Source organism: Ictidomys tridecemlineatus, chromosome 8, assembly GCF_052094955.1.
Source record: "Ictidomys tridecemlineatus isolate mIctTri1 chromosome 8, mIctTri1.hap1, whole genome shotgun sequence".
Classification (NCBI taxonomy): Eukaryota; Metazoa; Chordata; class Mammalia; order Rodentia; family Sciuridae; genus Ictidomys; species Ictidomys tridecemlineatus.
In genome coordinates, this window is record NC_135484.1 from 147,105,298 (window position 1) to 147,117,880 (window position 12,583).

Here is a 12,583-nt window from a genome sequence, read left to right on the forward strand (position 1 = left end):
TCTCCCTGTCCAGCATCGCTGCTTCCCATTCCTAGAGAACTAGAGAACTGCTTCCCATTCCTAGAGAATTTTAGTAGAATAGAATCATGTATCTGATGCCTCTTTTCTGTGTGTGCAGTTCCTTGAGCATCTATCATTGGCCAGGGGCTTGGTTTGATGCCCTGATTTTAGCTATTAATTAGCTGCATCTCTGGATAAGGCCTCCTGTGAGTCTAGCAGTGTGGGGCGGGTTAGTGTCTGTCTATTGATTCCTTGGTGTCCCAGTGTAGGGTAATTACTGAGGGCAGCTGGATGGTGGCCATGCCACGTGTGTGTGGGATTGGTTCTCCAAGATCTCCTGTTCATCTGGGTGAAGGTCCTTGACTAAACTTCTGTCCCTTTAATTCACTCTTCTCTGCAGACTGTGGCACGCTGTTCTGGTGGAAGTGTGTCTGTCCCGTTTTCACCACATGCCCATCTGCATTTTGTCTTCCTAGGTAGACCCCTAGGAAAATTGGTGTGCTATTGCCATTCCAATCAAATATTGCGTAGTAGCCGCAAAGCCTGACTCTTGTCGTCCACTCAGGGATCCTGTGAGTGGCCAGCTGGGGTTGCTCAGACTTCTCTCCTGCCTGGCAACCACAGGTCCTACGTGGGCAGCAGTTCCACCGCAGCTTCACTGGGACCTGCTGCTTTGTATACCCTGAGCACAATTCCTAGAGATTCCTAGCCATAGGGTTTCTTTACGGGTGCCCATCGAGTATAAAAGGGGAATTTTATGTAAATGTGTCGAGATAGTTTCCACAGGAATTCTGAAGATGGTTAGACTGCTGGCGTGAGGCTGGCCCGTCTGCACAGCTGGGTGGATGGATGTTTGATGACCTGACAGGAATGCAGGGCCCTGGGTTTACCCTAGGCCTTGGGCCTGCCCCTGCCAGTTGGATGCACCCGAGGGCTGTGCTCCTCAGCTTTGCCTCACTGTACAACTTGAGAACAGCTCGTAGTTGTGGAGGTCTGGTTCTGTGGCTGGTTGGCTCTGCTGCTTCAGGGCCTGTGGCATGCAGGCCTGGCAGAGGAAGGTGCCCGCCGCATGGTAGTCGGGAAGCAGAAAAGAGAGTCCAGGGTCTCAGTACCCCACCAAGGGCGTGCCCCTACGGCAACTTCTAACTCATCCTACTCCTTCCTTAAAGGTCCTACCACGTCCAGTGACCCCACAGGACTGACCGAGCCTTCTGTTTAACACCTGGGCTTTCAGAAGTTGCCCAGATCCAACTAGAGCAGGCCCCAAGATGTGCAGCGAGCACTCGGGAGGACAAAGTGTGAGGGTCGAGTTGAGTTACTGACAGTGGGGTGGCTTTGGCCTAGTTCTGACCAGACATGTCTAGGCAAGCAGTTTCATTTCTGCTGTGTTACTTTGGAGAAGCTAGAAATCCAGCAGTCAGTGCTGTCCTACTTTATTTTGTTTAGATTTAAACTGAGCAGATGGGTGGTTCCGGTGTGGATCCAGGTCAGTGGCTTCTTGAGGGTGGCAGGAGCGCGCCCTCCTGATGGCATCCCTTGCTGCCTTGCTGGGCCTGTGTGGCAGCACTCTTCCTGGAACAGGAGTGTGGACCCAGGAGTTTCCAGCAAGAGCCCGGTCCCCGGGGAGCTTAGTTTTGCAAACATTGTACAACTCTCTCCTGTTGTCATTTACAAGCCACTGAGCATCCTAATGGAAATGGATTTGTCCGTTAAAACACATAATCTGAAATGACTTGGACAGCGCCACCAGGGCTTTTAACCTTGGGTTGAAACTCGGGGGTAACAATAACAGTGCCTGCAGCGACTTCCACTTTGATAGCTCGTCCTTGTTCTCCAAGTAATCTCACATGTACAGCACCTCAGATGACCCCACCAGAGAGCCCTCAGGTGGTGACTCTGGACATACCAAGACAGTGCTTTGTTTGTATTTATAATACGAGTTGATGTTTGACATGCCAAAATTTTAAGAATGTGTTCTAATTGCTGTTTTTCCCAGTGGGGTAAGTGCAGCAGATGAGAGGAATTAATAGAGTTGGGAATGCATTTGGCTTGGCGTTGGGACGAGCCTTCTGTCATCCTTTGCAGAAGCGAACTTGGTGGAGTTCACTGCTGAATACAGCTTCTATTGTGTAGTCCTCAGACGCTTCTTACCCTACGGAGATTGGAAGGAAGGGGGAGACTGTCACTCCCCGCTGTGCACATCTCTTTCTGGAGAGGAGATTTCTCCAAAGACCTTAAACAACCATATCACTGGACTCCCAGGTGGAATGATTTAATTGCTTTTGGAATCACACAGGGGTGTGCCTGTGAGGCCCAGACGCCTCCCCGTGTGCACTCCCCTGGTGTGCCAGCCCTGTGTGGGTGCAGTCGGGCCAGGGGCTTGCCTCGGTGAGGTTCTTTACAGGTGCGCTCACTGACCAGTGCTTTTTCTTAATTGACGTGGGATGTCCTCGATCCTCTTTGTAACCTCTATGGCTCTGGTTTTTTTTTTTTTTTGTTGAGGCAAATGACTATTCCAAAAATTTGGAATGTGGGGTGGGAGCTTACTTTGAAGAGTGGTAGGGCATGTATAGTCAGGTTATGAAACGTGAGCTCCTCCACTGTTGGGACAGTGCAGCTGGTTAGAGGCCCTGGACAAAATGATCAGTGCATGTTTCAGAAATTGAGCCACTGTGGCTGAGAGCTTGGCAACCTTTCTCTGTGGGTTCTCTTAAAAAAAAAAAAAAGAGAGAGAGAGAGATTTCCGGAGCACCTTCTGCATCACTCTTGGTGAAAACAAAATGATGACTTTGTTGGAAGAGCTGGGGCTGGCTGCGAGTGCTGTGTCGGCCACTGGCGTGAACACCCGTGATTCAGAAGCCCTGCAACCCTGGAACAGCCTTGGACTTGCTGAGAGTCCACGTCTCCAGTGCCTGGCATGTGAGGAAGGCCGTGGGCTCTTGGTTGTGATGTAGCCAGCTGTGCCTGGGCTACCCCGAGTGCTGCTAGTGGCACCGAAGTCTCCAGTAGTTCAGGGCAGCTTGCAGGCCCAGTGTCCTCTCACTTCAGTAGTGTAGGTCCAGCCGTTCCAGGTAGCACCTTGGGCTGTACCTGTGTATTCAGCACAGCTGGCCAGGGCCCCAGAGGTCCAGCTGGCAACGCCCACCTTCATACCTACTTCTGTGGCAACTGGCCAGGTGATACACCTGGGCCCAGAGCCTCCTTCTCTTCAGGTGCCATGAAGCCAGGTATCTAGTATCTTGATGCCTTACTTTCTCCTCAGATGAAATGCTTTCGACACCTGGCTCAGGTGTGGATGCTAGATGGAAAAACAGGGAAGGGGGCAGGATTGGATATCATAAAGATACAGGGAAGACGAGTGGAGGAGGAGAGATGGCAAAGGGGAGGAAACATGCAATTTAACAACCTCATGTGCACATTCAATACACCAGTCAGAAATAAATGAGCAAGGGGTGGGGGTCGTAGCTCAGTGGTAGAGCACTTGTGAGGCACAGGGTTTCATCTTTAGCATCACACGAAAGTAGGACAAAGGTATTTTGTCTAGCTACAACTAAAAAAATTGTTTTTAAATGAGCAAAAGGGGGCTGGGGGTATAGCTCAGTTGGTAGAGTGCTCGCCTCATGTGCACAAAGCCCTGGGTTCAATCCCCAGCACCATAACCCCCCCCCCAAAAAAAAGAGGAAGGAGAATAGAGGGTGGGAAGGGGGGACAGGGGCTGAAATGTAGTAAATCAAGTTCATGCATATGCAATCCCCCCCAACTTCTATGTATAACTATAACGTTCTAATGAAGACAAAGGCCTATAAATAAATAAAACTCACAAGGATTATGGGAAGATAGGGTTGGGAGTTCCCCACCATAAGGAATGAGACTACTTTTGGGGTTAAAAAACCAAAAAACATCTTAGATATCCCATTGTGATGGTTTCATCACCCTGGGAAAATGCTGGCGTCTGCTGAATTGTGCACTTCAAGTGGGTGAGTCGCCTGGATCGTGAGTTTTGGCTTTGGGGGGTCCTCCTGAGCTAAAGGAGGTGATGGCAGCAAGCGCCTGCCACCTGGCTTGTGCCCAGGTTCGTGGAAGGCAGCTCTGTCCTGCTCTGGGCCCTTCTAGGAACTGATGTGCCCTGCAGTCCACGCCAAATGGAAGGGGATGAATTTGAGAATCTGAAGTTGAGGGGGAGGCGACTGGCTGGGATGTCTTTCTGTCATATACTGTTCATCAGGATTAACGATCTCAGCTGGATTTAACCCACCTGACTTAAGGAGAGTCTCAAGTCACTCGGGAAGTTCTGCTGTTCCCAGAGTCCATAGAATGTGTGGAAGGCATTTTTGAAAGTCGCTTGTTTCCTGGGTGGAGGTGCATGGAGACTAAGGGTGCTTCCTCATGCAGCTGTCCGTGTGTGCCAAGAGGACTGTATTTCCTCTGCCTTGTCTGTGTTTCTCATTTCTGCATGTTCACTATTATCTTGAATTTTTTTCTCAGCTAGTATTTTTACTCTGCAGATTGCCAGCTCTCCCATAACTTCCACTGGTAGTGGGTGCGTTTTGGTTTAGTCCCTCCCAGTGTGCTGGGATTCCTGACTCAAATGCAAAGCGTTCTGGTTGACCTTTTGGAACCCATTACCTTTTGAATATAAGGTTTTATAAAATCCCAATCTGCAGAAACACTTGATTCATTTGTTCAAGATTTCCCACCGTGCCCTTCATGATTGTGGGCTGTCTAGTGAGAATAAAGCGTGGGACTCTTGCCCAGATGTTATTCTGTGGCTCCACCCCTGGGGGAGCACATTGGAGAGTGAAAACACCTTAGAACCAGCTGGCTAGCATGGAGCTCAGCAGCCTGTCATTTCATCCCGGGGCCTCTTTGGGAGCCAGGAAGGCTAGGAACAATTTTTTAATGACAAATATCATTGGCCCTGATATGACATTTTGGTCACGCTGACCTTTATACACTTGTGAAAGTGATAACAGCTTTTTACAATTTGGCATGGTAAGATACCATGCAAATATTTAGGAAACATGTTTAATGACAGATGATTGATGTAATTGTCATATTTTCAGATTTTGAGATAGTAGCAACTAAATTGAAAGACAATCCTGTGACTTAACAGAAAAGCAATTCTTTAGAAAAGGAAGAAAATGCAGTTGGCTTGAAGGATTGCACTTTTTAAAGAGGTTTAATTGGGTTAAAATTCCAGAGCTTTGTGGTCACACACTGCAAACCACGTTGACGAGGGTGCTGGGTTGATGAGGGTGCTGGCATCCTAGGGTGCTGGAGGCTGCCGTGGGTCCAGTCTGGTGGATTCAGTGTGTCCACTCTGGTGGATTCCGCTTGACGCTGGCTCCCTGTGAGTGAGCTGCTTCCTAGCTGGGAGGGTAGTGGAGCTTCCAGGAGGTTTTGCACGTGGGTGCTGCAACCAGATCCTTGGACTGCTGGCTCAGGTTGGCAGACGTTCCATTGTTTTCAGACAATAGTGACGTCAAGTTGAACAGGCTCCAGGGACCAAGTGTGGTTTCCATACAGTAACAGGCCACCCTGCCAGCCAGGGGATGGAGCCTGTCTTGCTGGAGGTGGGACCCTGTGATGGCTGACATTTCCTCTGTCACACACCTGGCAGGCGTCAGCCGTGCTGTGACTCCTTTCTGCAGGTGCCTGCACTGCCCACCTGCCTCTTTTGGCCCAGGAGAATGTCTCTTCCCTGGGGAGTTTCTTCAGTACGGTCTTGGAGTCTTTCTTTCTTGTCCTCCATTCTCCCTCCAACATGTGCTTCCCCAGCTCCCTGTTGGGGAAGGGGGCCTCCCCTGCTGGCCTCAAGCCTTGCTTTATTAGACAGAGGCCTGAGGGTGTGGGAGGAGCTCTGGGACCACAGGTGGTTTCCGGTTTTGTGGGCTCTTCCTGAAAGGAACCCCCACCCATGTGGATCTTCGGTCACAGCAAGAGCTTTTATTTTTTAAAAATATTTAGTTTTAGGTGGACACAGTATCTTTACACTTATGTGGTTCTGAGTTTCGAACCCAGTGCCTCATGCATGCTAGGAGAGCACGCTACCCCAGCCCCACAGCAGGAGCTTTTAAAAGAATCATGATAACTCCTTTCTCTTGACGGACCCAAAACATTTGGTAAATTTGATGTGAAACACTTCCCCGGTTGTGGGGGTGAGAGGCAGCTGGTTTGTCCCTGAGAGGACTGCTGGCAGATGTGTTGGGGAGCCAGATGTCGAGGTCTCTAGCCGAGCAGGGCTTCAGAGACCCTTTCCAGAGGTGGCGGGGGGGGGGGGGAGGCGCTCACCTGGGCAGCCTTTTCAGGTCCCGGTGCCTGAGCAGAGCTCCATGCCAGCCTGGCCGAGGACCTGCGGCAAGTGTCGCTGCCCACCTTTCAAAGGCGCACAAAGATGCTTCTGAAGTGACTTCTTTTGCCATTCCTCATTGGGAGCAAATCTTATGTTCTCAGGGACGAAGGGACCCTCAATCACAATACCAGCTTTAGGTTTAAAGATTTTGCTTGCTATGGTGTGAAAACACTTGTCTATAGGCCATTTAACTTTTCAGAGTATGTGTATACAAATCAATATATCTGTCCCTGTTCATTAACGTAAAGCTGTTTGTATCTGAGTACAATACCGTTCCTAATGTGGCTCGCTGTGATGAATGCTGAAGCTAGTCCAATTATTCCTGTTAATTGGGGACAGTGTGTGGAGAACTTCTGCACATTGAAGTCTTTCTGTCTCCTGTTCACAGGCTTTAGTCTCCCCTGTGAGAGTGGTTTTCTTTTTTGAGGGTGGGAGTCCTCTACCCCTTCTCTCCCTTTCTTGAAAATCTTACAAATTAAGACAAAAGATAATTACTTGGAGGGGCAAAACTGGCAGGTTCCCACGACACTTAAAATTAATGAGCTGTTGAGTACAAAATATACCTTGTCTTGGGCTCTATCGCCTGTGCCCACTCCTCCCTCCCCCGCTTCCTTCCCATTTAACACATGATTTGACTTTTTGGCTGTGTTTGCTATTGGGGTAGATTGCTGCTATAAAATCGCAAGATGGTTACAGAAAGCAAATTCATTTGAAAACCATCTCTTTGTTTGCAAATCAAAGTTAGTTTGACTTGGCTTTTAAGTTTTGCATATTTAAAAATCCTCCCTGCCCCTTTGCAGGCTATCTTATCAAAATACTCTTCAGCAGCACCCACCCTGCAGTCCCAGAGCAGCATGTGGCCTTCCTCAGCTGGCCTAGCAGGACCCAGCTCCTCAGAGCCTCCACGGGAGGAGCCTGGTGGGGGTGGAGAGTCCTCCCAGGCAGTGCAGTGGACAGAGGGTCCTGAGTCTCTCTTCAGGCGCAGATAGTGCTGATGGAGCAGCTGCTCACAGTTCAGAACTGGCTGCCCTCCATGATCTGCTTGGGAGGGAGCGTGCAGCTCCTGACACTCAGGAATAATGTGGGGAGCAAACTGACGGCACCCCCAGGCCCAGGCCTGTGCCTCCTTATGGTTTTCTTGAGATCTGAGAGAGATGGATACAGCTGTTATCTCCAATCTACATGTTGGTCAACAAGGTTTGTGCAGGTAACTAGACCAACGTCCAGTAAGTAGTTAGCAAGTGACCTTTGCCACAGAATCTGAGCCCCAGATGATGTCAGAGGCTGGAAAGTGGGAAGCCAGGTCTATCTAGCATGGTGGCTTTAGGCATTTGGTCTCAGGACCCCTTTGCAATCTTAAAAATGATTTAAAAAATATTTAGCATATTAAAACTGAAACTGAAGACATTTTACAATTTTCATTTGAAAATGAGACAATCCCATGATATGCTAACACAAATGGCCTTTTGGGGAAGATTAGCAGGGAGCAGCAGTGCAAGAAAATTGCAGTTCTTCCACATCTTCTCAAACCTGGAATGTCCCTTCTTTGATAATTAACCCATCTTAGTGGTGTGAGCTCCTTGTGTTTATTTTTTTTTTCTAAATGTTTTTAGTTGTCAAGGGATCTTTATTTTGCTTCTTTACATGCGGTGCTGAGAATCCAACGCAGTGCCTCACACATGCTAGGCAAGCGCCCTACCACTGAGCCCCATCCCCAGGCCTCCTTGTGGTTTTCCTTTGCATTTCGGCTTGGCTCACCTCCCTTTTGTTCTGCATCGTCAGTGCGGGTGTCAACCTAAGGTCTTAGGTTCCTGGTGGGTCTCCTGCAAGTCTTTCACCCCCAGGTGTCTGCAGCCCTACTTGAGAGCTCTTGATCTGACCACAGGCTCCTGATCCTGATGGCGGTGTGTGTTGGGTGTTTGTGATTTGTTTTTTCTTGGGCAGGTTTTACAGTTTGGATGCAAGGTGGCTTCCCAAAGCTCGGGTGTGAGACGATGCAAGAAGGTTCAGGAAGAGAGTTTGGGTTGTGAGAGCCTTAACTCTATCAGTGAATTAGGGGGTTAGTTGAGTGGTAACTAAAGGCAGGAGGGGTGCGGCCAGAGGGCATGGGTCATTGGGAGAGTGCCTTTGGGGCACATGTTTTGTATCTGGAGAAGAGAGAGAGACACTCTGTTTCTGATCCTCGTGTGAGCTGCTTCCCTCTGCCACACTCCTCCACCATGATGTTCAGCCTCACCTTGAGCCCTGAGGAGTGGCCTTAGTTTCCCTGGTGGGTCTTAGTCTCTATCTGTGGACTAAGGCCCTGAAACCGGGAGCCCCCAAATAATCTCGTCCTCCTCTACAGTTGTGCTGGTTGTGTCCTTTTAGTCACAGCAGCAAAAAGTTCACTACAACAGCAGGGAATGGCCATGGTCTTGCAGCTGGGGCCAAGTGGTGGCTCTGCTGGGCCTTTTCCAGATCCCATTGAGGGCCTGGCAGCTGAGTTGGGGACTTGCGGCATATGGTCTGTGTGGCAGGCTTGGTGACCCTAACAGCGGGAGGGTGTGATGGATCTTGCTCAGGCCATACTCTATCTAAATGGGGGAGGGATAGGAGAAAAAAGAGCTGATCATAATGTGATAGTGCAGTAACCTGCGGGGACCCCCTTTAACCCCCAGGGTCTCCCAAGTGGTGCATACCTGCTGAACCCCAGCGTGTGCTGTGGTTTCCCCATTCCACAGATGAGAAAACTGAGCATCAGTAACTTGACTACCTGGTAACCTTCCCAGTGGTTTGGAGGCGGTTCTCAGAATATATTTTTTAAACCTTGGGGGTGGGATAGCTTTGGAACTAGCAATTAATAGCAACGTGAAACAACGTATATCTCTAGTGGGAATGAAAAAAACAGATGTTCAGAATATTTGAGATAAAAACTACATTCTGTTCTGTGCTATTCTCAAAGGATCGGCATCGCTGCTTTAGGAAATCGGTGAGCAGTCCGGAATGGCCTGGGTCGTGTACTTGTTTGATTTTTAATCACACTGAAGTATGAATTCGTACGGATGTTGCTTTTAATTTGTCTTGAGCAGGCACAGATGCTGCCAGCTTGGGCATGATTGATGGTTTCTGACAATGGTTGTGACTTACTAGGAGAAAGGAGTGCAGCCGTGCGCAGTGCTCCACTTTGTGTGGCAGGCTGTCCAGGGCACCCCGTGCACCAGAGGAGCGTGCCCACGTGTCGCTGAGCCTGGTCTTGACTCTGGTGCTGAAAGCCTGTTCTGAATTTTTAATCACTGGTTAAAAATTGGATCAAGATTCACACCCAGGTAGATATGGAAACTGTAGGTCTGTGTTGCAGACTACACCCAGAATAGTGCCATTGGGCTCAAGAGTCAAGCAACTGAGTCAGAAAATAATCAAAAGGAAAATTTAGATATTTTGCCTCTTGGCTAAAGGGCTGGGGATGGAGAGATGTTGGTCAAAATTCGACAGGATTGCTTTCGGGAGATCTGTCGGTGACTGTAGTTAATTCAAGTACCCTAGAGTTGCTTGATCTGTCACAAAGTAAGCGTGCGGGGTATTAGATGAGTTTGATTTAATTAGTTCATTTTTTAGATGTATGCGCCCACATCCCCTAAAACATCATGTCATATGCTCCAAATGTATAAAATTCTTGTAGATTATTTTTTAGTTAATCTGGGACTTCAGTTAATCTATGGACTTTAAGCATAAAAGCAAAGAACTCCAGCAGATTGGTTAGCAATGCCCTTGGGGTGAAGAAGAAACAGGTTTCCTGGAGTGTCTTCCTGGTGTCAGTCTGCTGTCCTGGGGTCTGTCTGCCACTTTCATTATTACCCGAAAGAAACTATTTTGTTTGAGCAGTTGCATTGCATTTTGGGAAATCTTTAATAATTATTGGGTTTACCATAATATGTGAACCTTAAAAGTATTTAAAAAAAATTTAAGCAGATTTAATATCCCAGTAAAGAAGCAAAGGACCAATGAAGAAAATATTTGCACCCTTTAAGGCAGAAACAGAATTTAAAGACTGTTTTCAGACTGGTGCAAGAGCAAGCATTGGAGGAGATGGGGTGTAGATGGTGGTGTGAGAAGTGACCCTTAAAGGGGAGAGGGCCCGTGGTGTCGGGCGCCTGGGGGCAGCTAGGAGGGAGAGTTCACTGCTGCCTTTCCAAGCGAGCAGAAGCTCTTCCCTCAGGGAGTCTTTCTGTGCCTCCTGCTGCTCAGGTAGCACATTCTCCCTGAAGCCCCACGGGCCCTGGATGGAGCAGGAGGCCTTCAGTCACTTGGGTGCTACATGGGCCAGTGGACACCTGACCCTTTAAGGCTCCCTTGACAGATTTCAGGGGCAGCTGAAGAGCTTGCCGCGACGGCCTTGCACTGCTCCACCTAGAGCAGCCCAAGGAGAGGAGCCCTGGCCAGGCTGCCTGGAGAGGAGGGCCAGCAGTGGTTCCAGAGAAGCATGCGGGGAAGGGCTGGACCTGGGACTCTTTGGATTTGCCAGTCCTAGCAGGAGATGGAAAGAAAAACCTGCTGGGCCACATCAGGGTCAGGGTCCACGGCACGCAGGAAGCTGCCTGGGGAGGCCCGACTGGGAGCAGGGCCTGGCAGGGAGCTGGCCTTGTCCCTCTGTGCTGTCCTGCTGCTCAGCGTGTTCTCGGGTGCAAGCCCTCACCTGATACGTGGTGAGTGCTGAGCCCTCGCCTCCTGGGTGGGGTTCCGGTGTGGCTGAAGGGTATGTGAGTTTAAACCTGAAAATGCGTTGTTTTATTCCGGGTGTCGTATAAGTTGACAATCAGGGCGGTCATGTTCTTGGAAGGTCCCAGCTTTAAGGTTTGGCTCTGCTGTCTCCAGTTTAGGAAGTTACGGGAGGAGTACGTGCTCAGTAGAAGCTGTTCACTGAATTCGAATCTGGTTCTTTTCCCTGGGTAGCAGCATGAGGTTTGATCCTCTCGGGAGACGCAGGTCGCGCCCAGCCCTGTGTCCCTGAGGCCAACAGCCTGCTAAGCTGGGGTGTGGTGGGTCAGCTGGGGGTGCGTGTCCATCTTATCATGACGTAGCCCCTCTGTGGTCGAGGGACATCTGTGCTGTTTCTCCAGTTTACCTTCTGTCCCTTAAAGGTGTGGCGTGACTGCTGAGGGGCGCTGCGGTTTTGGCGGGGTCGTCTTAGGACTGGATTTTCCCATCCTTTCAGCCAGAGCCAGCAGTCCCTGGATTCTAGAGTGTTTCTTTAGTTCCCTGTCTTGTTGAAGGGTCTCGTGTCATGCATGTCCTCTTGAGGAGGTCTGGACACCGGACGTTTGGGGAAGAGAACTGGTGGGTGGTGGCCCTCTGCTCCAGGTGCTGACTGCCATCTTCCTCCTTCCTCTTCCAGTTTTCAATGGTTCCAGCAGGTCGACGCGGGAGAAGGAACCTGTTCAGAAACACAAAAGCAAGGAGGCCACTCCCGGGAAGGAGAAGCACAGCGACTCCAGGGCGGACAGCCATGGCCGAAGGGAGCCGGCTCCTGCGCCGCCTGCGGCTGCCCCCGCCTCAGCTTCCTCGGCCAAGGGGCTCGCTGCCAGCCACCACCCCCCTCCACATCGGCCGGCTCAGGACTTACGGAAGCAGGTAAAACCCTGCCCAGGGTGCCCGCGTGTGTGCTGGAGCCCAGCTCCCCATGTCACTCTCCAGGTAAAGAGCAAACCGCCCGCCAGAGGCCCCCGGGAGGGCGTGGTGCACAGAGCACCCCTTTACCCTGGAGAGCGCCCCTTTACCCTGGAGTCGTGCTCTGCCTGGGAGCCCCTGTGATGGGGCCTGGGATTTCCTGGTCCAGGAGGTGGAAATGACCTCCATTCTCCATCTTCCTCCCCACCCTGGGTGCCCAGTGAGTGCGCGACTCTGGAGCTGGGAATGTGCTGCCGTGGGCTGAGAGCAGTGGCTTGGGCTTTGAAGCAGGCCAGGGTGGTCTTGGGGGAAGGTTTGTCTGCTTTTCTGCTGTTTGACAGGACAGGCTAACATCTCGCAGGCGTTCCCTGAGCAGAGGCCGTGAGGGGTCTGTGGGGCCTGCATGGGCTGGGCTGGGGCCATGTGGCTTCTGCTGAACCCAAGGCATTGAGTCCTGCTCGGGTCTCTGGGGCTGGGCCGGTGGAGTACAGCTGCCCAAGGCTCAGAACCCTCATTTGCCCCTCACTGAGAGTAGCCTTAGATGCCAGCCCTGAGCTGCCCAGGCAGGAGCTGCTATCACCGTTAGGA

At 50.6% G+C, this 12,583-nt stretch overlaps 1 protein-coding gene across 2 annotated transcripts in view; it reads left to right on the forward strand.

Moving 5' to 3' along the window:
* Jarid2 (jumonji and AT-rich interaction domain containing 2) overlaps positions 1 to 12,583 on the forward strand; it is a 220,444-nt gene that overhangs the window by 178,474 nt on the left and 29,387 nt on the right. For both annotated transcript variants that reach the window (XM_078020561.1, XM_078020562.1), the window contains one exon: positions 11,724 to 11,959. In XM_078020561.1, coding sequence (XP_077876687.1) covers positions 11,724 to 11,959 — 236 coding nt within the window. The remainder of the gene's footprint in view (positions 1 to 11,723; positions 11,960 to 12,583) is intronic.